At 43.4% G+C, this 27,910-nt stretch overlaps 1 protein-coding gene across 2 annotated transcripts in view; it reads left to right on the top strand.

The window, feature by feature from the left end:
- The window catches only part of CSMD1 (CUB and Sushi multiple domains 1), a 5,442,057-nt gene that overhangs the window by 4,569,712 nt on the left and 844,435 nt on the right, over nt 1-27,910 (top strand). Inside the window, exon 42 of one of the 2 annotated variants that reach the window (XM_069606098.1) lies at nt 10,490-10,687. In XM_069606098.1, the coding sequence (XP_069462199.1) occupies nt 10,490-10,687 (198 nt within the window). The remainder of the gene's footprint in view (nt 1-10,489; nt 10,688-27,910) is intronic. The other variant, XM_069606099.1, reaches the window with a different exon arrangement.

Genomic DNA, 27,910 nt, shown 5'->3' with positions numbered 1-27,910 from the left:
AATGTGGTGCAATTGGAGACTCTGTGGAGGAAGTGTGAAGTGGTTGTTGTGGGGGACTGTCAAGAGGAGGACTGTGGCAGGAATAGTGTGTACCTGTGATGAGGAAGAGTAACATGGGGTAATAATGGACTGCAATAGGGAATATTGAGGTTGTGGTAGTTTGAGATTTTGATGAGGAAGAGGTAGGTTGGAGTAGTGGTGTACTGTGATGAGGAAAAATTAGGTGGTGGTAGTGTAGGACTGTGATGAGGAACAGTGTGGTCGGAATGATAGGGCGCTGTGATGAGCACGAATGAGGCGTGATAGTTAGGCACTGTGACAAAGAAGAGTGAGGTGGTGGTAAAGTGATGAGAAATATTGAGGTGGTGATGAACTGTGATGTGGTGGTAATGGGAGCCAGTGAGGAGGACAAGTGAGGTTGGAGAATTGGCATATTTTGATGAGGACAAGTGAGATGGTGGTAATGGGGACAGTGACGAGGAAGTGTGAAGTTGGGGATGGTGGGGGACTGTGACATGGAAGAGTGAGGTGGTGGTAGTTGGGAATTGTGATGAGAAAAAGTGAATTGGTGGTAGTGGGGGACTGTGATGAGCAAAAGTGAGGTGGGGCATTGTGGTGACCACAAGGAGGATGAGTGAGCCTGGGTCATGGGGACTGTGATGAGGAAGAGTGAGGTGGGGATAGCAAGGGACTAAAATGAGAGTGTGGGTATTGGGGGACTGCAAGGATAACGAGTGTGGTGAGGTAATTGGGAACTGTGAAAAAGAAGATTAAGATGTGGTAATGGGTGACTGTGATGAGGAGTAGTGTGTTGGGATAGCTGGGAATTGTGACAAGGAAGAATGAGATGGGGTAGTGGAGGACTGTGATGAGGAAGAGTGAGCTGGAGGTAATGGTGGAATGTGATGAGGAAGAATTAATTTGGGCTGGTAGCAGACTGTGTTGAGGAAAAATGAGGTGGGGTCATGCAGAACTGTGATGACGAACACTGAGATGGAAGTAGTCGGGTACTGTGATGAGGAGGAGTGAGAAGGTTTACTGGGGCCTGTTGTGAGGAAAAGAAAGGTGGGAATAATGGAGGACTGTGATGAGGAAGACTCACATGGAGGTAGTGAGGGACTCTAAGAGGAAGGGTGTGGTTGGAGTGGTTGGAGACTGTGATGAGGAGGAGCGCTGTGGGAGCAGCTTGTGTCTATGATGAGGAAGAATAACATGGCGGTAGTGGGGAGTTGTGATGGGGAATAATGAGATTGTGGTAGTGGGAGACTTTAACGAGTAAGATATTATATGATTTAGTATTTACAACGCTCTTGTGCACAAGTGTTTCTAGGTGCCTCAAAACAAGGATGGAGGAGACAGGGGTAAGACAGAACAATGATCCTACTGGGCCTTGTGTCATTCAGACCGTGCAAGTGTGACAGCAAAATTGCAAGGGGAAAGGGAAAGGGGGAAGTGCAGGGGAGAGGGCAGAGGAAGGGCGGTCAGGGCACCATGGCTCTGAGTAAGTGCAGTAAGGACATTGAGGCTCTGGGCAAGTACATGGAAGGCAGGGGGCAGTAGGAGTTACAGTTACCGCCCCTAAGTGTGCAGTATGCTCAGAGAAAGTGCAGGAAAACTGGTCATGGAGGGGCCTGGAAGCCTGTGAGGCTCTGAGGGTACCCTGCAGCCAGTCAGGGCAACCTAGGTTGGACTAATGTGGTACTGTGATGAGGAAGAATGATGTGGTGTTAGTGTACCACTATGAGGGTGAACAGTGAGGTGGGGGTAGTAGGCGATTGTGTTGAGGAAGAGTAAAGTGTGATAGTGGGGGCTGTGATGAGGAAGAGTGAGGTGGTGGTACTGCGATGAGGAAGAGTAAGGTGGTGATGAACTGTGATGTTGTAGCAGTGGGGACCAGTGAGGAGGAAGCATGATTTTGGAGAATTGGTGTATAGTAATGAGAACGAGTGAGGTGGTGCTATTGTGGGGTAGTAATGAGGAAATGTCAGATGGTGTAAGTGTGGGATTGTGATGAAGAAGTGTGAGTAGGGGTATTGGGTCTTTGACAAGGCAAAGCGAAGTGGGGAAGTGTTGGAATGTGACAAGAAAGTGTGAGATGGCATATTAGGGATATGTGATGAGGAAGAGTGAGGTGGTTATATTGTAGGACTCTGACAAGGAACAGTGGTGTAGGGTATTGAGGAACTGTGAAGACGAAGAGTGATGTGGCAGTAATGGGGGATGATGATGTGTGAGGTTGAAACGGTGGAGTACTGTGATGAGGAATGAGGTTGGAGCAGTTTGATACTGTGAAGAGAAAGATTGAAGTGGGGACATGAAGGACCGTGATGAGGAAGAAAGAAGTGGGAGTAGTGGGGGACTGTGAGGAAGAAAGAGATGCAGTAGTGGGGAATGTTACGAGGAAGAGTGAGGTAGGAGTGATGAGGCATTGTGAAGAGGAATAGTGATGCAGGCGCAGTTGGGAACTGTGATGAGGAAGAGTGAGGTGTTGGTTGTGGGGGCTGTCATAAAGATTGAGGTGGCAGTATAACGGGTCTGTGATGAGGAAGAATGAGGTGGTGGTAGTGGGAGACTGTGACGAGAACAAATTAGTGGCTGTAATGGGGTAATGAGATGAGGAAGAGTGAGGTGCAGGTAGTGGGGACTGTAATGTAGAAGAGTAATTTGGAGGTAGTGTAGTAATGTGGTGAGGTCGAGTGAGGTGGTGGCACTGGGAAATGGGACACTGAAGAGTGAGGTGGAATTAGTGGAATGAGTGGAATTACTGTTGCACTGTGACAATAAAGTTTTAGGTAGGGGAGTTGGTGAATGTGACAAGGATGAGCGAGGTGAAATAAAAGGGGGACTGTGACAAGGAAGACTGATTTGGAGCTAGCGGGGGACTGTAATGAGGAAGATATGTTGTGGTGGGGTGGGACTGTGACAATGAAGGGTGTGGTGTGGGCAGTGGGAAACTGTGATTATGAAAAGTGAGGCACTGTAGTAGGGCTCTGTAACAAGGAAGAGTGAGGTGGGTATAACATAGTTTTTGTTGAGGAAGAGTGATGGTGGGGTAATATGGGCATTGGGGCAATGTGACAAGTAAAAGTGAGGTGGATTAGTGGGGCACTGTGAAGAGTAAGAGTGAAATGGGGATAGTGGAGGGTTGCGATGAGGAAGATTGAAGTGGGGTCATAGTGGACTGTTATGAGGGAGAGTGAGCTGCATGTAGTTGGGGACTGTGAAGAGAAGTTTGAAGTAGTGGTAGAAGGGACTGTGATGAGAAAGTGTGAGGTGGTGACAGTGGGCAATGTGAAAAGGGAGAGTGAGGTGGGGCATTGAGGGACTGTGATATGGAAGAGTGAGGTGCAGAAGTGTGGGACTCTGATGAAGGAGAGTGAGGTGGGGATCATCCATGAATGTTACAGGAACGTGTAAGGTGGGAATGTTGGGGTCTTTGATGAGGAAGAGCGTTGTTGGAATTGTGGGGAACATTGACAAGAAGAGTGAGGTAGGGTTTGTGGTGGACTGGGACATGGAAGAGTGCGGTTGGAGTTGTGAATGTCAGTGATGAGGAAGGTTGAAAAGGTGGTAATGGGGAATGTGACAAGGAAAGGTGATGATTTGGTAGTGGGGTATGTAATGAAGAAGAATTACCTGTGATTATTGGGGCAATGCAATGAGGAAGATGGAGGTGGTAGTTTTTAAGTGTGACAAGGAAGAGTGAGGTTAACTTAGTGGGGGGACTGTGATGAGGAAAGGTGAAGTTGGTCAGTAGAGGGCTCTGATGAAAAATAGTGAGGTGTGGTCATGCAGGACTCTGGGGATGGCAGTGAGGTGTGAGTAGTGCAGGACTGATGAGGAAGAGTGAGGTGGGGTAAACAGAACTCTGATGAGAAAGAGTGAGGTGGATGTAGTGTGGGACTGTGATGAGGAAGAGTGAGGTTTGGAAAGTGTGGGACTGTGAATAAGAGTGAGGTGGTAGTTATAGGGAACTGTGATGAGGAAGAGTGAGGTGGGAGTTGTGAGGGATTGTGATTAGGAAGAGTGACACAGTGGTAGTGGGGGCTGTGACTAGGAAAGGTGTGTTGGTGGTATTGGGGCCTTTAATGAGGAAGAGTTAGCTTGGATAATTGGGGAGATGTGATGACTTAGAGTGAGGTGGTGGTAGATTTTGACTGTGACCAAGGAGAGTGAGGCGTAGATAGTGACAGACTGTGATGAGGAAGGGTAAGGTGGATTTAGTAGGGGACTGTGACAAGGAAGTGTGAGGTGTGGATAGTGGAGGACTGTGCCAAGGAAGATTGGGGTGGGGAAAGTGTAGGACTGTGATGAGCTAGAGTGTGGTGGGGTAATGGGTAATAAGGGACTATGCCAAGGAAGAGTGAGGTGGGGATAGTGGGGGACTGTAACAAGGAATATTTAGGTGTGGAAAGTGTAGGCCTGTGATGAATAAGAGTGAGGTGGTGGTAATATCGCACTGTGCCCCACTGTGGTGGGGATAATATGGGACTGTGATGAGGAAGTGTGAGGAGTATGGAGAGGGGCACTTTAGCTAGCGTGAGTGTGGTTGGAGAAGTGGGGAACTGTGATGAGAAAGAGTGACATGGTGGTAGCGGTGATATGTGATGAGGAAAAGTGAAGCAGTGGGGGACTGTGATGAGGAAAACTTAGCTGTGTTAGTGAGGTGGGCTGAGGTGGACTCTGATTAAGAAGAGTGAGGTGGAGCAGTGGGGGAAGGTGGGGGAATAAAGGGGTAATGACATGGATTACTATTGGGGCACTTCAACGAGGAAGAGGTATGTGAGGGTAATAATTTAGATTACCATTGGGACTGGGACGAGGAAGTGGGATGTAGGGGTAATTACAGGCATGGTAATTACATGACCTCTTTCCTCTCAGATCGACCCTCCCAGGTCCAACTTGGGTCCTTCCTTTCATCTGTCTTCCTCTTTACCTGTGGTGTTCCCCAGGGGTCTAACCTCTCGCCCTGGCTTTTCAACCAATACCTGGAAACTCTTACCCACTGCATTGCCACTTTCTGCTCTAATTTCCAGTGCTACACTGACAACACTCAACTCATTTTCAGGATGCCCTCTCCCACCTCCTCTCCCTCTCTCATCTATGATTTCCTAACTGCCATTCAAGAATGGTGTGCCGCCAATGATCTTTGAATGCCAGCAAGACGGAGATCCTCCTCATTGACACACCTTCACCATCCTTTCCCCTCATTCACTGGCCGGCCTCCCTTGGCCCTCCTCCTACCTCCACCTCTGAGGCTAAGAACCTCAGGGTCATCTTTGACTCCAACCTTTCCTTCACCACCCTTCTCTGAGGTCTCTAAAAAGTCAAATTTCCTACTGCTCCTCCTGAGAGGTACTCTGCCTTTCCTCTCCTTCCCCCAAAAGCTCATGGTATCCCAAGGTCTGGTTCTCTCTATCTTGGACTATTCTAACAGCCTCTTTCTAAATCTACCTGTCTCTACTCTCTGCCCTCTGCAACTAATCCAGAACAGGACTGCAAGACATGTCCTTGGCCTCAAGCCCTGGGATTGTATCTCTCCAGCTCTGAAATCTCTCCATTGGCTTCCAGTTGATGCAAGGATTAAATTCAAAACCTCTGCATTGTCCTCAGGGCTTTCTGGGGCCTGGGTGCAATATACCTTCAGCAATCCCTCCGCAAATACCTCCCCTCTCGAGCTCTTCACGCCACTACCTCTACCACTACCTCAGGGTCAGTCGTTCTTCAAAGAAACAAGCTGGGTTTAGATCTCTGTCTTCAGCTGGGTCCTCCCTCTGGAACAGCCTCCCTGCCACTCTAAAACTTGAGGAGAACCATCTCCCGTTCCGGAAGCACCTCAAAACCTTTGTCTTTTCTTCTGCCTTTTGCTCCCCTTCTCCCCTGCTGATCTGTTCTCTCATGGCACTGTGCACCTGGCCACCCTCTGCCCTCCGGGCCCAGGTACCTGCTCACCCTGCAACCCTCCCGCACTGCCTCCGGGCCACCCCTTGCACTGGGGTCTGTATCTGTACCCATACAGCCTCCCCTTTTCTTCCTGCACTTACCAGACCTACCGTGTCTGCTGCCTTAACCCTAGCACTTGCAAATGTCTGGCTGCATTACCACTGTTTGTTGCCTTCATTATTTATGTATTGTTATTTATCTGTTTCTCCTCTGCTTTGCACTTTCCACTTCTCCCCCCTTCCATGCACTTTTCCCCACCTACTCTCCCATGCACTTGCACGTTCTCAATGTCACTGGGCCTAGTTAGAATGCTGTTTTGTTCTCCCCTGTTCCCCTCCCTTACCTTGTCGCGCTCTGAGACACTTGTGTACAATATCAATATCAATATCAATATCAATGCATTACTATTGGGGTACTTTGAGGAGAAATAGGATACAGTGGTAATGACATGGATCACTATTCGGTACCGAGGAGAGGGTGTGTCAGGTGTGGCAATGGAGAGATCTTCCCATTGGCCGTCAGGAGAAAATCTACACCTTCACAGTTAAGGCACGTGAAAACCTTGTCCAATCAAAACTTAAACTTTTGAAAAACATGCATTAGCACAGCTCAATCTTCATTTGTGCAGTTTGTATTTAATGTAATTAACCAAATAAAAGCTTTTAAGGAACGTTCAACACTTCCAAACAATAATGTTATTTTAGGAAGCCATCCGTGTGTTATTTTTTATAATCAAAACAGCCATTGCTTCCGAAATTACCTTAAAACACTCCTGTTCCCTAACTAGTAATTATGTGATTGCCACATCTCAATATACATCCGTAAAGTATTTACTCTTTTCTAAATCATTTGTTCTATTCCCAGGCCACAAACTTCACAATTCCTCCTCTCTTTCCCTGCCCACATGCCTCCCAGCTGCATATCTCCCCACCACCTCTATATATCATTTTAGGGCACTTTCCCAAAAATGTAATCTAGATTTGAATCTCGATCTGCATTATGGTGGATTATTAGAAATGAAAAAAACTTCTGTTCAGAATACATCATGGGATATATAATTTACGGTTTGGGTACATGGTGACTATGCAGTTCTCCACATTTAAATAAAATCAGAAAAACCTGGAACGATTAATTCAAAACATATTATTTCCTTTGAGTGCTTTGGGCTCAACTGGCTTCTTATTATTCAGAAATATGTCCAGCTGTTTTGGCTGTGCATTTTCGCGTACATTGGACATTTTCCCTATGGGAACATAAATGCAACAGTTAAAAGCACGCACTTCTTTGACCCTTTACATCTTGTTGGGTTGCTTATTTAAATTGCAGCCCCACTCTAATGATTTAGATTGCAAAAATATAGGAACTCACGGGGAACGGTTAGAGGATGGTGTAGGGGGCAGGAGGAAGTTTATGGGTGCAGACGACACGTGGGAGGCATATGTACTACGGAATTGTATGCAGGTGATACTAACCATTTGCTTTGCAATAGTGTTATTTACAACACATTGCATGTGGGAGACATTCATAACTTGAACTAATTTAAGAGTAGGCCTGAATCCTCACAGGCCATGTTCGAAACACATATCAACAAGGCCCCTTCTCTTGCTTCATTATCCCATTCCAATTCCCAGGCATGGTAGGCAACACACACATACACTAATTTAAAAATGTATCAATTTAAACCTTTGAACAATTAGGAATGAATGTGAGTAGCTGAATTAGAGAAGGGCTGCAGCCCAGTATGAAGTCCATACTCATGTGAAGCAGGGCTGAGGTCTTGAGCTGCCAAAACACAAGTCATGATTTAGGACACCAGCACCCCCCCAGAATAATGGTTACTATATTGGAACTACCAGATGCTTATGAATAAGACTCTCAAATCCTTCATGAATTGAATGGATTGGTGGGACGCTAAGACAATATCTTGGGAGGAGTAACCAATACAAGGGGGTGCAGAGAACAAGGTCTGTGATTTGTACTGGGGAAAGAAAAGGGCAATGAGATACTTATAAGATTGCAGCAGGGAGGCATGATTGGGGCGCCTGCGTGTCTGGGATGAGACAGTGTTGCTTTGTCTGGAAGGACCAGGTTGACCATGAAGTTATCTGACAAGTTCATGCTGACGACCAGCTGAACATCACATGGTTAGGAGCAAAGACAGGATGGTCTCTTTTACAATCCAACCAATTACCTTACAGCACTAGGTGAAGAGGCTGTTACCCGTGTGTGAAGAAGATGGAGGAGAAGATGACAGGACCAATCGGAGAGGAGCCCATATGTGAAAATTAGCATGTAAATATCCGCAGTCAATGAGGGTGGGGGAAGAATACTGTTTAATGAATGCATCATTCATGACAATTTTTGTGTTTATAAAGTAATGTTCGCTTTGATGAAGAGAGAGAGCTCTCTGGCAGTGGGTTTTAAATACCCTCTCACCATTTTTCTTTTCGGATAGAAAATAAATCTCTTTTTTTCTCAAACAAGGGTGCAGCTAGCCTTTTTCTCTAGCGGGTACTTGTCTGGTTGTTGTGGAGTTTGCCTTACAATCTTTTGAACCATAACAAATGTTTTCCAATTTTGGGTGTCAGGTCCAGATATCGTGTTTTGAGAATTTCATACAGATCTTTCCTACATCTCAAAAGTGATTAGAAATGGGATTTTCATATTTGTTTTAAATTTTTTTGTGGATGATACGTTTCACCTTAACTAGTGTTGCCTTATAATATCAAGATCGCTCTATAATTTAGTACATCATCATATTTATTTCACAGTAAGAATTGTAAGCACTTTTTGAGATTTAGATCTCTGAGTTTACGTAAACACGAAATGATAATGGAAATGTTAACATGTTGTGTGATAAATAATATATTCATATTCAATGGTCATTACTACCAACAACTGAGCATCACTGCCATGAAAACTATGTTTTATGCCACTGTATGCAAATCTCGCCATGGGCTGGTGGGAGGAAGAGATTGTGCAAGCTAAACAGAATTGGTAATGCACGGAACATGTTGAACTGTGGTATAAATGTATCCATTAACTTTTCATCATTTGCAACAGTGAGGCCTCAGAATGCAAGGAATGGTTATCTATTTTAGACAGTCAGCACATGTGACGTGTACTGAACCACAAAGTAAACAGTTAGTGGAATGCTTAGATCCAATGTACTATGGTGGATAGTGAGTTACATTCAGGTGTAGGTAGAAAGCCAACCAGTTCGATCTGACCACTGGCCATGGCCACCAGGGACTGGCTAAGTGGTTAAAATGGCCGCTGGGTCTGTCAGATGGGCAGGCCCAATTTCCACTCTTGGCTGCTTGGTGGTTCTGCAGCATAGCAGAAGGCGGTGCCCAAGAGATTGTTGCCACTGGCCATGGCCACACGCCAACAACTGAGTCTCATGTTTATTTTATATGGCTACAGTGGCCACTGGGACAGGCTTTCAGCCATGCCCAATGTATACTGTGGGTTGCTTGGCTGGTCTTGCAACCACGCTGAACCCCATAATCCAAGATTTGGGGTCAGTGGCCATGGGTGATGAGATCCATATGATATTGTTGGTGGCTTGGGCATGACCAAAACCTATTTAACCATGGCTTACATCCACCGCATTTCCTGCCCAACTTGTTTGCTGAAAACAATATAATTATGTCATGCATGTTAAAAGAGGAATTATTAATAACCTACATGCCATAATGGCACATAATGGACCATCTTCAAATATGAAAACCGTTGCAACATTTTTTTTAAAGAGACGTTATGGTTATTTTCCATCATACATTCAGTCAATACACTTTGTGAGCCATTTTGCACTTATATAATAATAATATTGACCATACATGTAGTGCATACCACAAGATGAATGGCCTTTTATCTAATGTATGGCAATGGCAATTGTAAGCCTTGGTTCTCTTCTAGAATGATATTGCAACATTTGATAGACGGGTGTGTCCTGGCGAGAATTCCGTGCGGGGCATGGGGGGATGTGGGCAAACAATGAAATAAACATAGGAAGGGGCAGGAAGCAGCCTATAAATATATCTATTGTTTTATTTAAAAGTACATACAAAAGAGAAAGTGACAGTTTCCAACGAACAAGGCTCTCCTTTTTTGTCAGGTACACTACACGGCCCTGATGTTACTGACTCAGATACAACCCTGGATATCAAGTTGCATATTTGCAAGTCTATTCTGTAAGGAATGTTACAAAAGAAGCGTCAAAGGAGCGTCCAAGGGCATTCAATGAAAATGAATGGTACAACAACAATATAGTGAAGTTTCTGGATTTTATAATTTAAATGACAAATGCTTATGTTCAAAATGTAAGACAATCGGATACCTCTGAATGTGTATCCTTCTCAAGTCATATTGTACTCAAGACAACTTTGTGAATCTCGTTCTTTTACACATACACTGTATCTCGGCATAACTTTGCAGAATCTAACCGCTTGTCTGTGACCATTGTGACACATTAAAATTGTGAATTATTGGTGTTTTTATGATATTTACTGAATTTGTATACAATTTCCCCATTGTTTTTCAGCGTATGAACTACAAAACTGCCCAGATATCAATCCTTTTTTAAATGGATATATAATCAACTCTGATTACAGTGTGGGACAATCAATATCTTTTCAGTGCTACCCGGGATATGTACTTGTTGGGCAACCCGTTCTGACCTGCCTGCATGGCATCAACAGAAACTGGAACTATCCGTTCCCAAGATGTGAAGGTAACCCCAGTATGTTGAACAATTTGCTTCCAATTTTTATGGTTGTTTCGTTCATGTATGTACACCTACATTCTTGTGTTGTCTGTCATTTGCCATTATGCAAATGTTAAACACATTCCAGATGCAGCTCAGCTAGTGTATTAAATATATGAATGCCATTGCTTTGTAACTTTTTTTAATTTGATCATGCATTCAAAATATGTTTGACAGTTATGGGCACAGGCAGGAGATTGTCTTCACTGGCTGCAACTGGGAGTGGCATCTTTCTGTGAGGAGACAGAATAGCAGTTGCAAAGAAACATTCTTACAATTGTCTGGAGGCAGCTAAGTACCTTCAGTAGTTGGTTGTACTGAGCGTGCCAAGTTGTACTAACAGATGAGAGAAAATACTACTCTGTTTCCAAGCTATGTGATGACACAAAATATAACTTGTGAAGAAATACTCTTATAGTTATTTAGACGAATGCAGGATTGCACATGCACTGACTGTAAATGAGTGTGCAGCCTTCATGGCATCATCTAGAGACAATGCTTATCAGAGCATCGGCATTTCTAAACTACTACTGCAGATAAGAGAATCCAAGTTACCAGACGGTGTTACAGCTATGCGTGTGATATTGCTTGTTAGTGAGTGGAGAAACAACCACCTTTAATGTAAACCGATCTTGAACATGTTTTTGGGGAGGGAGAGGCATGTGTTTAGAGGGCTTTTCTTGGCATGCAGAGTCTATTATGTGCGCACCAAGGAGACCTGTACTGTGTGTGGTAAACTGGGGCGTCATCGCTGCATTCAGAACCACCTTTTGAACAAGTACTGGAGGTCATTATCAATTAAAACATAAGCCCAGTGATTTCACCTCACATCATGGACTTCATTCCATCTGCACCTGAGAGGTTCCCGGGAGGTCATGCAAATGTTTGTTTAAGCATTGAATAGGAACACACAGAAATGGTTTACACATGCATTCAGACAGCTTATTTAATCGATTTGTGTGGAACCTATGGTCTGTATCCCTTAAACTGATCTGCATTTTGCATATTACATTTGATGTTGTAATTATTATTCTTTACAAGATATTTGATTGTATAAGGTATTAACATGAGTGCCAATAATACACAGGTGAAGGCTTTGATCTGCATAGGTGTTGTGGACGATCGCGTACAGAGCATTAGTTCTGTTATTTTCGTTCAACCTCTACTAGCACATTGACTTCAGTGTACCTGTTATTATGGTTTCCATGTTCTATGCATTACAAGAATGGCTGAGAGATATTCTGTTTTAATTTGATTTTCAAGAAAGTCACATTTGAAATGGCTTTTAGTAAGTGGCACATCAGGTTCATTGACAGTACTTTCACCATAAGGCCTTCCTGTGGCTATTTCTTTGTTTTCTTGAGGATTCTCTGTTATCTTCTCAAAGATCTGTGGCTGATTTGCAGTTTCCAATCCTTTGAAATTAAAACTGCCCTAGTGGGTATTTACATTGTAAAAAAGCAACAACAAAAATACTTTGACATGGCAAGTCACCCACATTGTCCTCAGATATCGAAACTGTTTTGGCTCAAATCTTCCTTCAGTACACATTAAACACAGCATTGTGAGACTGTGTCTCACTTCAAAAACTATGTGGCTCCTTGCCATTCATTGGAGGAGGACACACCTACACATTCATGCAATAGCTCAGGCTACACGCCCATTGTGAATGGGAGGTGAGTGTGATGCGGGCACTCTTTCGGGCGTATAGCGGTAAGTGCTTGTTGCTCTCTGTAAAAGGTAAGTGCTAAACAGCCTACCAAATTCACCTTTAATAGATTGAGGACCAAGGTTTGAACTTGCTGTGAACCTCATAAACTGGGTGGCCGCTAAAGTAACTGAGTCCCCACACTCAATCTTTCCAGCAGTTGATACTGTGCAATTAATTCTATACATGGTACATTTTACAACTGATTTTTTTACATTAAATGTATATGCTGTTTTCTTTTAATTTAGCCCCTTCTTTTACTTGATTACTTCTTTATTATTGACTGTTTTGTTGTCTGTCCCTTATTTTCTTTTGGTGTATTGCTGTCTTTATTTGTTTGTCTTTTTCAATGGGATAACTTACAGACCCCTGCAGAAGCACTTCTGTTTCTACCATTGTATATTACATACCTACTTGACAAAGCAATTGATCTTATATGGGGCTAAGAGTTGATTGTATTTCAAATGTCATTAACATGTGCAATATACAGGAGTTCACCTCTCATATTCCCTGCTTGCAACTCATCCAGCATTCATCACTGTTCTTGAACATTCTTACATAACTACAACACATCTGAAGAGGAGGAACATACTTTTTGTCTCTTGTTTCGTGTCATCCAACTTCAGCCTCCCCCTTGCTGCCTTTGAAACCCACACTTGAATGATCATGCTTCTTCATCTCTAACTGTCATTAGAGCAAAGTGCAACACCTAACTTTAATTCACTGATATATAATTACATTTATTAATGCCCCTTTGATATGCCCTTGTTGGATGATTGTAGACTAGACACCTCAGACGTTGCATCTTCACTCTGGTGTTAGCTCCCACAAGGTCATTACCTTCACTTAAAGGCAACTGCAATCTGCCACCAGAGCTATCATTGTTGCCTGGATTATCAATAGATCACAATCATTTGAAATTGCCTTCATAGTTGATGTTTGCTGGGGGTTAGATTAGGGGTGGTAGAGACCAAAGATTTGGTCAGAAAATCAGTGAACAGGCTTGCTTCATTAAATATAGAATACATGTTTTTGTCTAAGTGGTTTTCCCTGCCGTACTTTATTTCCATGTTTGTGAAAGAGAAAGTGAAATGTTTATCGATTATAGACTATAACCTTTTAAACCAAATTCGTGCCACTAAAGTGCTTTATTCTATGCTATGTAAAATACAACATTAAAGGTTGATTGATTTTTGTCTATAGCATTTATATCTGAACAGATGCATTTATGTTACCATATTTCCATGTATTCACTATACAATACAATACAACATTAAAAGTTGACAACCACAGAGGCAGGGGTTATTTACATTTGTGCTAGCAGGCACATGGCAGCTACTTTAAAAGACGACGTGAGCATGGTTGATCCAATTGGCAGATGTATGGCTACTGTATAGTGGAACATGCAGCTTCCTTGTGTTATCAAGCTGCAGTGCCCAAATACTGGGACAGCATACCTGAAACATTGAAAACATAGCCAAACATAAGGGGCTTTATTGTCATTTTCTTTTTGATGTGGCATTATTGTTAAGATGGATTTCTGAACTTTGTCCTGGAGGGGCAGAGGTTCAGAAGGCCAGCCTAGTTTCTTGGAACAGGGTAACCTCTGGACAAGCCAGACCAATCAGGGTAGCGATGGCGGCGGTCAAGACTAGTCTCAAGAGGGGTGATGGTGACTGAAAGACCGCAATGAGCACACAAAGCAAGGACGCTTACAAATTACTCCAGACAGGTGTTATATTAAAAATATAGACACATTTATTACAAGGCCTTTGTAACATCGACCATAGTAAAGAATCACAGTAAAACTCCAATAATCCAACACATCACAAGCAATACAATATATATACAAGACCAAGGGGTCTAAAGAGTTAGAAGCACGAAATATGCAGACCACCTGGATGGGGAGGAAAACAGGCAGTGCAAGTAATCGTTAGACCCAGTTCAACATCAGAGGCCACCTAACTAGAAGGAAGTCCGAGCCCTACGAAGAGCGGAGCCTTGTGCTCAAAAGTACCTGCACACGCGGGTGCCAACGGGCAAAGGAGAGTCTCTTCAGGGAGATCAGGCAGTTCAGAGAGGTGATGAACAGTTCCCCGCTACTCAAGCGCGGCCTCCACTTGCGGGCAGAAGCAGGACGCGAGTGCGGAAAAGGCTTGCTATTTACGACAGCGGTGGAGAGTCACAGGCTCCTGCCGGAGGGCGACCGGTTAGGGTATTGACTACTCACCGGTCCCCGATGCAGGCAGACCCAGGCTTCTCTGGTTCCGTTTTGGTACTGGCAGGTTCAGATGTGATCAGCAGGATGTCTCGACGCTGTGTAGATTCCGCGACAGCCGGAGTCAGTGTCGAGGGTGTCCCAAATGCAGCGAACACGCACAGGTTTGTTACCACAGCAGGGCAAATCGGCAACCGCAGGTATTCCGGTCCCAAAGCACACGTCTCACTTCAGACCTGGGAATGCCAAGTGTACGAATTGTGTGAGAGTGCCGAGGACACAGGATTAGTAGTAAGCCAGATGGCGGTGACAGAGCAAGGTTCCTGTGTAGGCTGGCCAGTCCACTGGATGGCCCAGGGACGCTTCCGAAGGCTTACGTACAGGATTTGGTGAAGATGCCGAGAATAGTTGTTCCCACTATTCTAAAGGGTTGAAGCTCCAGTACAGGCCTTCTCGTTCGATCAGAGGCAGAGGGGTCTCACAGGACAACAGCAGTGCAGGGTGCCAAACCTTCAGCGGGTTACTAGCGATTCTTCGACTCAGCTTCTTAGTTGCAGGATACTTGGCTCCCTATTCTTCATTCGTGAGAACTCAGGAGATCAACCTGGTAGTGGTGTTTCCAGCCTCCTCTTATCCAGAGTTCCCTTCGCGGCAAAACGGAGAGGACCCCATGGGAGATCTGCTCACAAAACACTCACACCATACGTGGACCTATCACGGACCACGGTGGTCCCAGGCATTCAAGACACTTTAGACTCTCTGGCACCCAGGATGTGTATTGGGAACAGACATCCAAGCCCACATCCTGGAGGCACACACAAGGCATGCAGAAGCCCGCGAACGTGTTGTGTTTCGTGGGAAAGTGCATGACCAAATAAGGACTGCCCCGGGTCGGCTCGACCTGGGGGAAGGTGAAGGGGCAAGACGGTCAGCGGACAAGACAAAGAACCTCGTGGCATGGCCATTTTGGAGGCCAGGCCACCCATTTGGGCCAAACGCCTGAAACACGATTAACATGGCAAAAAGGGGTTCAAAACACAAAGAAACGATGGCCGATGGCTGCCACCAGTCCCGTCCGTGACACACTTGCACATTTCATGATAAGTCCAGCAAGAGTTTCTAGGGCCATTGGAATAACTAGAGACCCAAGAGCACCGTAATGTAATTTACGGTGCACTCTTGTTTTATGTTGCTCAAAAGCTGCAACATGAGGAAAGGACTAAGGGAAACAAAGTCTCCCGGTACTAACTGTCTTAAGGGCATGTCAGTTTCCCCGTAAGAATGGAGCAAAAGCCTAGAGGAGTGCGGCGGAAGGCTGCGCTTCTCTGACAAAGTCGAGATCAGGGTGTAAAACAACAGCAAAAAGTTTGGGGGTTGGGACATGGAAGGGAAATTACCTACAATCATGAAATCTTTCCTAACAATTATGCATACATATCTTCACTAACTGAGGGATCTGCAACCATCCACTCCCCAGATGTTTAGCTCTACAACTCCCATCAGCGCTTGATAGCATATTTTGTGGTAAAGTGATATGGGACATGTAGCCTGAAATATCAGAAGTGCAGGTTGAATATGAATGTACTGCAGTAAGTGAAGACTATAGTGAATGCTTACTTTATGTAGCTCAGACTGAGGGTGTGCATTCCTTTTCTATGGACCTGAATTTTCATTCTGGGATTCTTATCTGTGCAGTACTACAAATAAGGGGGAGCATGGCAATCAAGAAGGTCACAATCTCTACCCCCCTTGTGCCAGTATGTATTTTTGCCGACCAAATTCAAACCAAACCACCAGTACAATATGCATGCCAGTCTTTCTCTTTTTCTTCTAGAGAAAAAAAACATCCAAACCTGCTACAACGCAGCACTCTAATCACCGGAACCTTGAGTCTGTGCCCCACACTGTGAAAGCCCAGCCAGCACCAAGCATTATCGTAAACCCTGTTTAACCAAAGAACAAATCCAGGAAACAGAAGGAAGCCACAGTGCCAAGGCACACCAGCACCGCCGGACCCTGTGAGCATTGGAGAAAGAGTGAGCTGCAGTGAAGAGAACTATCCTATGGGTCAGATAGTAGAGCTGTGCAGTTCCACCAGGATCCGCAAATGAACACACATAGAGACAGACATTTCCCCAAGACCACTATGGGATTAAAGGATAAAAATGCCTCAATTCTACATAAACTTTACCTGGGAAACCATTACCCAGAACACACAGCCGAACATTGCCCTTTCAAGGTCACCCTTGTGTTTGGCATGGTGAAGCAGCACAATAGAAGGGGGCATGGATTAGCCACCTTGCTGTAATTTCTTCCAAACTCAAACCATTGTGTGGAAGAAGACAGGGCCGGATCGGCCAGGGAAAGAGAGGCCATTCACAGTAGGAGTGAGCATTATTTGGGTTAGATCATAGGAGGTGGAGGTGGATGACCAAGAGACCAGCAAAATGAAGTTAGGAGCAGCGGCGTGCCCGAGGCGACTTTTGGAAAAGGTGATGTATTGGTTATTGAGTTGAAGTGGTACTTCTGTGAGTGTGCGTGTTTGAGTGGTAATTTGTGTGGAATACATAGTGTAAGGAATGAGTGTGAAGTGTAAGGCGCTGAGTGAAAGAAGGGCATTTGAGTAGTAGTTTGGGGATGGGAAGTTCTTTTAGTGTAGAGGAGGTGAGTAGTAGAGGGGAGGAGGGTTTAGTAGTAGGGCGGAGGGGGTTTTAGCAGTTGTGTGAAGAAGGGAGTAGATGTGTGGATGTGGGAGTAGTAGTAGTAGTGTAGATTTATGGAGGACTAATAGTGGGGAGGAGGGAGTAGTAATACAGAGCCGGGGGAGGAGTAACATCTAAGAGTGGAAGTAATGTCTGGAAAGAGTGAGTGACATCAGGCTGTCAGAGGAGAATACAGGGGAGTACCAAGGTAGGTTGTGCAGTAGTCTTGGAAGAGGACAAGGAAAATGAAAGGAGTCTCTGAGTGTGACAGACTACAACCTGGTTTCTTCATGGCTGTTTCCCTAACCCTGTAGGATGCTAACAAATTTGAAAGATTAGGGACAGTTAGAAAGTTGCAGAGGGATGACCCCTCATGAAATCATCAGTATAAGTCAGCTTTTAGTCAGTAGGGGTCAACATGTTGTAGTCACTAGAATGGGACATAAGTACACCAGGGTTAGAGAGTTTGTAAGAATGTGAGAGAGAGAGAGCAATGGCTCTAGGTCTCATTAATGAATTAATAAAAATCCTTGAACTGACACTCAGAGTTTTGGAGAGGATCTTGCTCCATGTAAGACAATATGAAAGAGAAAAAGTAACAAAAGCACAGTATGCCTATACTAAAAAATTGAAAATAGTCAAAACAGCACATCTTGTATAACAAACACCTAAATATATGGTAAACATAGCAAATGTCATTTGACTATTTGTGTTAAGGAAGGGCCCCATAGAATTCCCAAACACACAGTTCTGCATGTCATGTGGACACTATTAAAGAAATGCATTCTTGCATCTAAATCAGAGATTTTCTGAAGGTTATGTGGGAGAACTCTACGCCGCTGCAAATCAGTATCATCAAAGGTTTTGTAGCCATCACAGTCGGAAGGCCAATGTTCACAAGAGCCCAAAACAGAAAACTACTGTCTGCACAACCCTGACGTTCAGGACCCATTGGAACATATATTAAACATATCTGGGAATGTACATATAGCATATCATAAAGTAGTGCTTTAGTTACTGTATTAGTTTAGATATAATGTGAAAGGTACCGTACATGTCCTTATCCTGGATAGAGCATATTGGTTTGTAACTATGATATAGATACTGCCTATTGTAGGACAAATGTATAACAGGTTCATGAAGCGGAAGTGTACATACTGTAGACCCCACTGTATTAAATATTTTAGAATATGATTATCGATCAAATAAAACTGTATGTGGAACTGTAATGGCTATATATGATGTGTTTCTGGCTGTTCCAGATGTGAAAGTTGGTGAGCGGGTGGACAATGAAATTAGGGATATGCTTAATAATTTACTTATGCATAACTGTTGTGCTTTGTATGGAAATGATAGAAAAGTGCCACATGGCCGTGCTATATGGTACAGATTTGGTGGTCAGTTTATAGAATTTTCCATGAATAGCTGAATCAGAAAATATGTTAAGCATGGCAGTTGCTAGTGAAATTATGAAGTTGTGATACATAACTTGTTTTTGCCAAAAAGTTGCAAGGAGAACAAAGGGCGAAGACTAATGAGAATTGCCATATGTTGCTCCAGATCATTAAACCAATCCTAACTTGGAGGCTGGGTTTGGGAGGAGGGATAAGGGTCACTCTCCTATCCTATTGGCAGGGATTATTGCAGGGTCCTTCCCCAAGATTGTAAAACTGGTGGTATCATCACTGCTATATAAGTGGGGCAGCACTAGGACAACATACACAGAAAAAGGAAGCACAAAGTGGGGACAGAGAGAAGAGACAGCCCATCAGGAATGCTTCTGAAACTTACCACCTGACAGCTGTAAGGAAACACTAGAGGACATTTCTGAAAGTGCAAATGGGTGGAGACGTCTATTCCCAGGAAGCCCTCAAAGCTGACTGGGTCTTATTGTGCAGAGCGGGAGGCCATCTTTGAGAGTGGAATGACCAGATCCCTGCCATATCTTTCATGAGTGTCCTGAAATGCAGCTGGCTTTCCTGAACCTTAAACAGAGGCTTGCTATGTAAGTAGAACTGAGCCCTGGGAAACCAAAAGGTGGGTGGGTCTGCTTGACTTGAATCATTTCCCTTTGTAGTGGGTGTGTGGAGCCAAACTATATAAATGTAATTAATTCCCCATTTGGCAGGACACTACGGGGTGAAGTCTGTTAAAATGCGAAATTAACAAAGCTCACTTCCCAGTGTGTGCTGAAAACTATAGCATATAATGCAATTGGGTAGTCCCTATTGTACAGCTGAACCTGACTTTTTTAAGGACGTGGGGTTTCTTTCTTCTTAAATCCATTCAACCTTTTTATCTACCTTGCCCAACACAGGCCTTTCAGTAAGGAGGGTCTGAAATCCAAAATTCCCCAAAGCATTCCAATGTTTCTGTCTTACTTCCCAAGATGGAACAACGCACCAATTCAAGTGGGTGTGGGGTCTGAAGAACAAATTGCTAAATCACTCTGTCTTTATTTTAAACCAAAGGTGTGGGCAAAATCATAATTGCCATATGTATTTGAACCAATCTTGAAATCCTACTGCTTGCCTTTTTAAGCCTGCAAGAAAATCAAAATCGCACAACATTACATGATAAGCGCCTTTGTTATTAATCACTGTAATTATTCTGTGAAGTTAAATTTGCAGAAAGAGAAGAATTGTGATTGTGTTCTTTTTAACTAACTTCTGTGCTTTAGTTATGCTGAGAGAAGTTGATTGTGTAGTGCCACAAATAACATTGTGTTTGACATTTTCGTGTTTCATTCTATTACTTTCATTTAAAGAAATACCAATAAATTTCCCGTACACCGGCCTGGTTCTTGGCCTATTGTTAGCTAAGGAGATAGGGATCCAAAGGGCATGATATGTGTCTGAGATAGGGCTAAGAAAGAATCTGTTAAACAGTTTGTTGCAGAACCACTTGAGTGGGGAGAAAAGGTACTCCCTATCTTGAGGGTAGCTGCTCAATAAACTCTTACACATGCATGCAAAAGGGAAGCCCAAGGAGTGAGCACACTGCATCGTTATTATAAAAGGGAGGGCAAGGCGAGGCAAGGCGAGGGAAGACCATGAAGTGAGAATTTAGCCTGGTTGTATTAAAACAGTTGAACACTGAGCTGTTTCCCACCCAGAGCTAACCAAGCATGCCTTCTTCACTTGTACCCAGCAACAGTCGTGTGTAGTCGACCACACTTATGCTGGCTTAATACCCTGATCTCGCGACATGCTGACCTTTAGCTGACACAGTCCTCTCACTGTCTTGTTACAGCAGTACAGCTGCTATTTTACACAAACATGAAAAGTGAAGCAGAAGAAAGCACAAATGTCACTGTTTCAACTTCCAGAAGCAACATCCATGAAATATATTTGAAAAATAGGAACATTTTGCTTAAGTATATTATTATGGTTTATTCTCCTAAATGGAAAAGCTTAACATGAACATAGAGATCACTTCCTGGTCGGATGGTATACAAGGCTCAGCAGTGCTTCCAATAAGCCATTATTGCAATTTTTTCTTAGTCCAGAAAAAAAAAATATCTATTAGTACAAGACCTCACAGAACCCACTGTGTGATACATTATAGAATGTTGAACCACATTTAACCATTGTAATGTATGCTTATGCTGTTCTGCAGTTGCACTTTGCCGTTGGTTTGGCAGTAGATGGAGTACAATGCAATGGAAATGGAGAGTCATTTCTGGATTTCCATAATGACATATCTAGCAAAAGAAAGCTCCCCCAGTTGGACCTCATCTCTTAGCTGATACTGTAAGTAGGCCTTGACCTACTACCTCAAGAGTACATATACGCTGATCCCATATTGCCTGACGTCTATGTGTGTTGCTTTTGTAAACGGACACACAAAATCAACAAAATAAATCACAATACTTTTTGAGACAACAAGGCCAAGTCACAAATGTTTTGGTGGAGTGATATTTTAACCCAGCTCTCACAAACTGCTCCTCGTTCAGGGAACATATTCCTGCCAACTTCACAATCCAACTGCTTACCCAATGATACCATAGAAGGGTAAACATATGGTAACCCCCGCCCACCCACATATGTCACCATGTGTTTGGCTTCGACAAAACCATGAACATGGGCAGCACATTTTCTGTCTAGTGCCACACCACAGAGAGTATGGAGATGTGCAGTTAGTATCTCTATAGTTATATCAACAGTGGAGAAAAAAAGAAAAGCATCAACTAGGAGTCGTTCAATCAAACAGTGGGCCTCATTCACAGTAAATGGGGCATTGTGCATTAGCAATACTTCACATCTCACAAACAAGTAATGTAGCATTTTCCTGTATTGTATAATTGGGCATTTGGAAACGGTTCCTCTTCCACATTAGACTTGTAACTGAATGAGCAACACATTGCCAAAAAGAGCTTCTGACCTGATGCCAACTAGTACTCTTCCTAAAGAAAAATAAAAAAATACTTCAGTCTTAGTAATCTCACACATTGTAGAAGAGAATTCCCTCCTCTCCGGCATATCGCCCACAAATCTAGTTCCCTTAAGGGTAGTTCAACATGATGCCACATGCCTGACCCCAAGAAAAACACAAGGTGACCACATCTCTCCTGTCCCTATAGAACTGCAATAGTTACTCTGTGCCATCCAGGATACCCCTCAAGCCTGTATCACCTGCAAGATTACTCCATCATGGACACCCACCTACCACATCATAAGACCTACTGGCTCAGATGGCAGGTGCTCCACCAGGAATCAGATCACCACACAGCTATGGATACAATTGACACACAGAACAACAGCTAGTCAATGCCCTAACAGAGCACTATCTGCATCACAATTAAGACATACCCAATGCTACTGCAGTTTAAGAAGGTCCTCAAGACAGTGTTCTTCAGGGTGTGCATAGGGAACACATGGGAACCTCAGTTCATCCTCCCAAGGGAAAACCACCAGTTTGAACTCCCCAAATCCATAGCCAGATTTGTTCACTTTTGGTCCCAGCTTGTTGTATCCTCAATCAACACGCACAGTGTCCTGTTGCTCCCAAGCAACTACCCAAGCCCACATGCATACAAAGGCAAGCAACCTTTTGAAAATGAGAGTACCAGATTTAGTCAAGTTGTCAACAGCCACAGTGTAAGAGGTTTTTGCTTCAGTCATCTGATGTCCACTTAATTGGGCTCCCTTTGATGCTAGCACAGGTTTTGAACTGATGGAGGAGGTCTGGACATGCAAGTTACAGCCTCTTCTCTAAGAACACACCGATGAGGATGTGACAAACATTCAGAGGGACAATATTGAGAATTATATACTTTTCAGCTTTGTTACATCAATACTATATAGCAAGCTCCAAACTACACTGAGGAACTGCTCCAGGGATTCGCTGTATTAGTCTAGTGTGTTAATCAACATTATCATGTTGTAAGCCTTTATAATATGATAATGCTCGCCAACCATTTTAGACAGGGCAGTTAAAGCAAACGAAAACTGGAAGAAGAAAGCTTTATCTGCGAGCTATGATTTGTCAGCGTCCTTGGACTTTTAACGCTTACTGTTTTTCACACTGTGATGGAGATACGCACATGTCTAAAGTTGATTTTAGGATTTCATGGTAAAGGGAAAGCAGTTGTCTTTAGATATCTCTACTGCACAATGATGTATTTGCACAGCACTTGAGAGCTATTGTTGTCTATGCGAATAGAAACGAGGACACTGTCAGATGTGTTCTGTGTCTTTGCAAAAGCTTTTTCCCTGCCAACAGTAAAAGCTCATTGACAGATTATGTGTAATGAGGGCATGGGGACATAATGCAATCATGACTGACCATAGGCTCAATTTGTTTCTTTTGCTTTATTGAACAAAAAGAAAAGTCAATGTCATCGTGAAACAACGTTTAGCGAAAAGTCTGTACTGTCAGGCATTGCACAAATATGCAGTGCCATGCTATGCGTTAAGCAGCTATTTGGAAGCCTTGTGGCATATATAATGCCTCATTGTGAGATTTCAAAGAGTGTAATTCTATTTCAAAGGTCAGTGGCCCACTAGCATTATCATTTGAGCTTCTTAACCACTTTGGTCATTTATCATTAGTAACAGTGAAGGAGAAGTAGAACCGATGCAGGCATTGAAGTGCATTTTCAAGTACGCAAACACTATTTACATGTGCACAATCACAGGATTGCCAGTGCAGGTGCAGTTACAGTGTAGTTAAACTGGTGTTACCGTGACAATCATTTGCGTATGTTTATATCTGAGTAATACCATCAGAACTGTTTTTTTTTTTCTTTATGAACCACTACAAAGAAAAACAATGGGATTTGCGATCTGATTGCTTGAGTTAATGACTATAATATTGGTCCCTACAGAGCAAAAACGTATATTAATAATCAAATGTAAGATTTTGTGACTTGAAAAGAGTACACTGTGATGTATTTAGACAATTTATTCTACATTAAAGACATGTTATTTGACATTTATATATAGCTACAAATTGTTGTCCCTGCCACCCTGATACTGTATAAGACTTGTAGCCGAACAAATGCTTTCAGACAGATTGTTCTAGGAAGCCAAGTGACACAGTTGAGTTGTTGAGAATCCAAGTAGCACATCTCCCACATGGAGGGTTTAAGAGTAGAGAAAAATGCGCGCAAGAAATCCAATTCCTTCTTACCACCCCTAACCACGTTAGTGCCACATCTCATTTGTATTCTTCCTTATTCTGCCTAATATTTAGAAATTTAGAATGCCCCCAGCCACTATCCATCAGTTAATCACCTCCTCTCCATCTATTCTGCTCCTGACTCAAATCTGACCTTTTCTCGGCTCTTTCTAACTGATTTTTCCTCATCATGATTGTTTCATTTGTCATGTTTGCTTGACTGTCTGCTGACTTCCAAATACTTGTCACACGGAGTGCAGAAGAGGCCACATGAGCTCTTGTTAAATGAGGTGGTGAGCAGGTGAGAACAGCTCTTGCCACATGAAATGCCAAAGAGGCAAATAGAAGACTTGCCACGCGGTGATGAGAAGCTCAACACAACTCTTGCCACATGAGGTGTTAAATCGTCAAGATGAGTGCATACCCCATACAATCAATGTATGTGCTATATATTTGTCTCGACGACTTAAGGCCTCATTATCAGCCTCTGGGTTGAGAGGGGGAGGAAGGAGGAACTTACTGTGTCAGGTGGGTCACAGCGATGATCCTGCTTCCTCTCAGTGCTGCTGAGTAGTGGAAGTGAGCACTTGTTCATGAGCGACAGAGAAGTGGAGTGGAGTTTGCTCAAAGGGGTACTACAAAGAAAGCATGTGCACTGTAGAACAGGCACAACTAGTACTTGGCACAAGGGGGGCAGCGAGGCTGAGTGGAACACTTGCCACATGGTATTCTGAAGATGCAAGTAGAGTATTTGCCAGATGAAGTACTAAGAAGATGATTTAATCATGCAGAGGCAGGCTTCAGGTAGGGCAAGTGTATTTGTTCACGCCTGAAGTCTCTACAAAACAGCCCACCAGCAGGACGCCCTCTTCTCCCAGCACCTCTCTCACAGTCACTCCTCGGTCACTCAGCTACATCCATTCTAGTTCTAGATCACACTCAAACACATACATTCCACACATCCACTCATCACGTTCTGCACATATCCACTGTTATCAAGCATACTGCAGACTTTCCCCCTTACAACCACACAATCACACCAAAAAATGGGAACTTGGGGACAGTAAAGAGAGAAAAGAAAAACATCTTAAGGAATAAGTAACCTTAACACTTGTGTATTTCATTGTCACAGAGAACAACCACATAGTCCATGAACGTTTCAGGTTGCCTTATTTGCCTTACTGGTCTTTGTTCCACCTCCTCTGTTTCATTGCGCTCTCCACCAGCAGACACACAAGGCACCTTCTGATCTGCTACCTTCCCCACTCTACCTACATTCCAGGTTCTACCATCTTCAGTCACCACAGCATTATGAAAAACACTCCTGACCTTAGAGGGTTTGGACCATTTCAAAGGCCCTTTATCTCAGAGCTGCAGGCAGCTTCAATCTCACCAGATCACCTCTTCGCACACAACAGCCTTAGAATGCCTTTCTCTTGTCATAATTGACTTTGTTCACTATTAGTCTCTCGCTCGGACATGCAATCTAGCTTTTTGCACACACTCCCAAGTCCATCCTGCTCCTTTCATCCATGGGGGACACATTTTACAATTGGCTTTCCTCCCCCCACTCATCTCAAGGGGGTCACACCAGTTGCCCCATGCGGGGAGAATGTATGGGCTTCAATTCTGCTCCTTCTATTGCTTCACAATCTTCTTCAGTATTTCATGCCCATCCTGTACCATCTTGTATCACTGATTGAACCTTTCGGGCTACCCCATTGAATTTAGGGTGATATATTGCCACAAACTTGTGTTTAACACCTTTCTCCTCTAAATAGTGGCACATCTCTTTAGATTTTAAATGGACACAGCATATGGCTATCCTTCCCACTTGAATGCTTGTTCCATAAAACATATGACATCTTTGGTGGTAATGCTCATAGTGATTTTGAACTATACCCACTTTGACAATATATCAACCAAAACATTACAATATGTATGTACTTCTTTGCTCCAAATGGGTCCTATGATATCCATTCCAACCATATCCCATGACATTTGAGATACAGAGACCAAAGTCATCTGACATATCCTAAGTCTCTATTGTACAGCCCACTAGCAGAATGCCCTCTTCTCGCAGCACCTCTCTCAACCGTCAGTCAACTGCACCCATTTTAGTTCTAGATCACACTCAAATGCATGCATTCCATGCATCCACTCATCCACTCATCACGTTCCACACACATCCACTGGTGTCAAGCATTCTACTCAAACCAAGCAGCAAACTTGTAACTTGTGTTTTTGGACACATGGGTTGATCCCTTACCCCATGAGCTGCTGAAAAGCTGGGAAAAGCTCTTGCCAGATTAGATGTTGAACAAGTGAGAGGAGCATTTTCTACAAGAGGTGCTTTAAAGCCAAAATGAACACTTTTTAAGGAAAGACTTCAAGCTTAAAAGGGCTGTAAACAGCATATGCAACCTGCCACACGAGCTGCTAAGAAGCGAAGGTACATCTTTAAGGTAAAAGGTGGTTTAAAACGAACACAGAGAGGAACACATTAGTTAATTGGCAGGTAAAACCTATAGCTGCTCTTCCACATTCCCCTCCCATTTGTCTGGGAGAGAAAACTGAAAACCCCTCAGGAAAAATATTCCCTGGGGAGTGAGGGCCACTGTTAATCTGCAGAGGAAGTGAATTATTGTCTTACTAGGGACCCTGATTCATTATAGTGTAACCCATCCTGTCAATGTTTGCTTAGATTGTTCAAGTGGAACTTAGTTTACTTTTAGAAAAACCCCTAATAATCCATATAGATTGATGTTGAAACCTTACTCACTAAATCACAAGGTCCGTCACTCTGCCACACCTTGTATCCTATAAATGTATTGCTAGACAGCAGCCCAGTAGTTATGGTTTGGTTGCTAAACCCGTAGGAAGAGCACTTGTTGGGTGGCTTATAACTTTGCTCCCCCTGGATGAATCCTCACCAAACCTTGCCCGCTCTGAATTTTTATGGAAAAGTTTGGAGAAGTTTTGTCAAGGGGGGGCAAAGTTATAGGGGGATCCCATAATTTCTTTTTTTTCCATAGACTGAATGGAGAAAAACTTAACACACGCCTACAGCCCTAACCGCTGGACGGATTTTCACCAGAAATCCGTCCATTAGTTTTTCTTAAAATGACCAAAAAGTAGGTCCAAAAAAATTAGTGTTATCTATTTCTGCTGTGCACGCTTCCCTGTTCGCTCCGCAGACAGGACACCGATGGCCTTAGAAGGGAACTTTGTGTCTGCGGACATCGTACGTGCTCACTGATTAGATGGTGAAAAGCGTGAAGTGCGTCACATTTTGGAAACAGCCGCCATCCTGGATTTGCAGACAGCGGCCGGTGAAACAATAATAAAAAACACAACATTGCAGTTGTCAAACTTATCAAATAATCTCTGGGGAGGTGAGGGGTGATAAGGATGGGATGGGATATGGCTGCAAGGTAGCGAAGAAAACGGGTGCTTTTCGCCGTAAGTGTCTGCAAACATTCCTGTGAAGTTTGCGGGCACCTCTGCATTACAGGGTTGGTGAAAAGCAGTTATTTTATGGCTTATATCCTTAGCGCAATTTAATTGAACTGCATGCAATTGTGCACTTATATTCTTGACCTAATTCCGAATGAGTCTGCAAAGTTTGGTGGGATTCTGTCAAGAGGGGGTAAAACCCACATCACATGTGGAATACATTTTAATGAAAATTCCCTACAAGGAGTTGTGTTTATATTGTTGGTAACAAGATGTCAGGGGTGATCTGATCTGGAGACCTATCATGAACTACTTAATCTATAAAAGAATGTACTAATCTAAAATCATTGCATTGGAGCTTTGATGTTAATACAGAAACCTAATCATATATAAACATAGGCAATGACTGCAGCAGGCACCATAAAAGTACACTATTTATAATCTTGTAATTTTGGATAGTACAATAATGAATGCTACCTTATCAGAGTATTGAG

This window comes from Ambystoma mexicanum, chromosome 4p (genome assembly GCF_040938575.1).
Source record: "Ambystoma mexicanum isolate Mex_15411 chromosome 4p, UKY_AmexF1_1, whole genome shotgun sequence".
NCBI classification, from domain to species: Eukaryota; Metazoa; Chordata; class Amphibia; order Caudata; family Ambystomatidae; genus Ambystoma; species Ambystoma mexicanum.
Note: the sequence above shows the minus strand (reverse complement) of the source record. Positions and strands in the feature narration are given on the sequence as shown.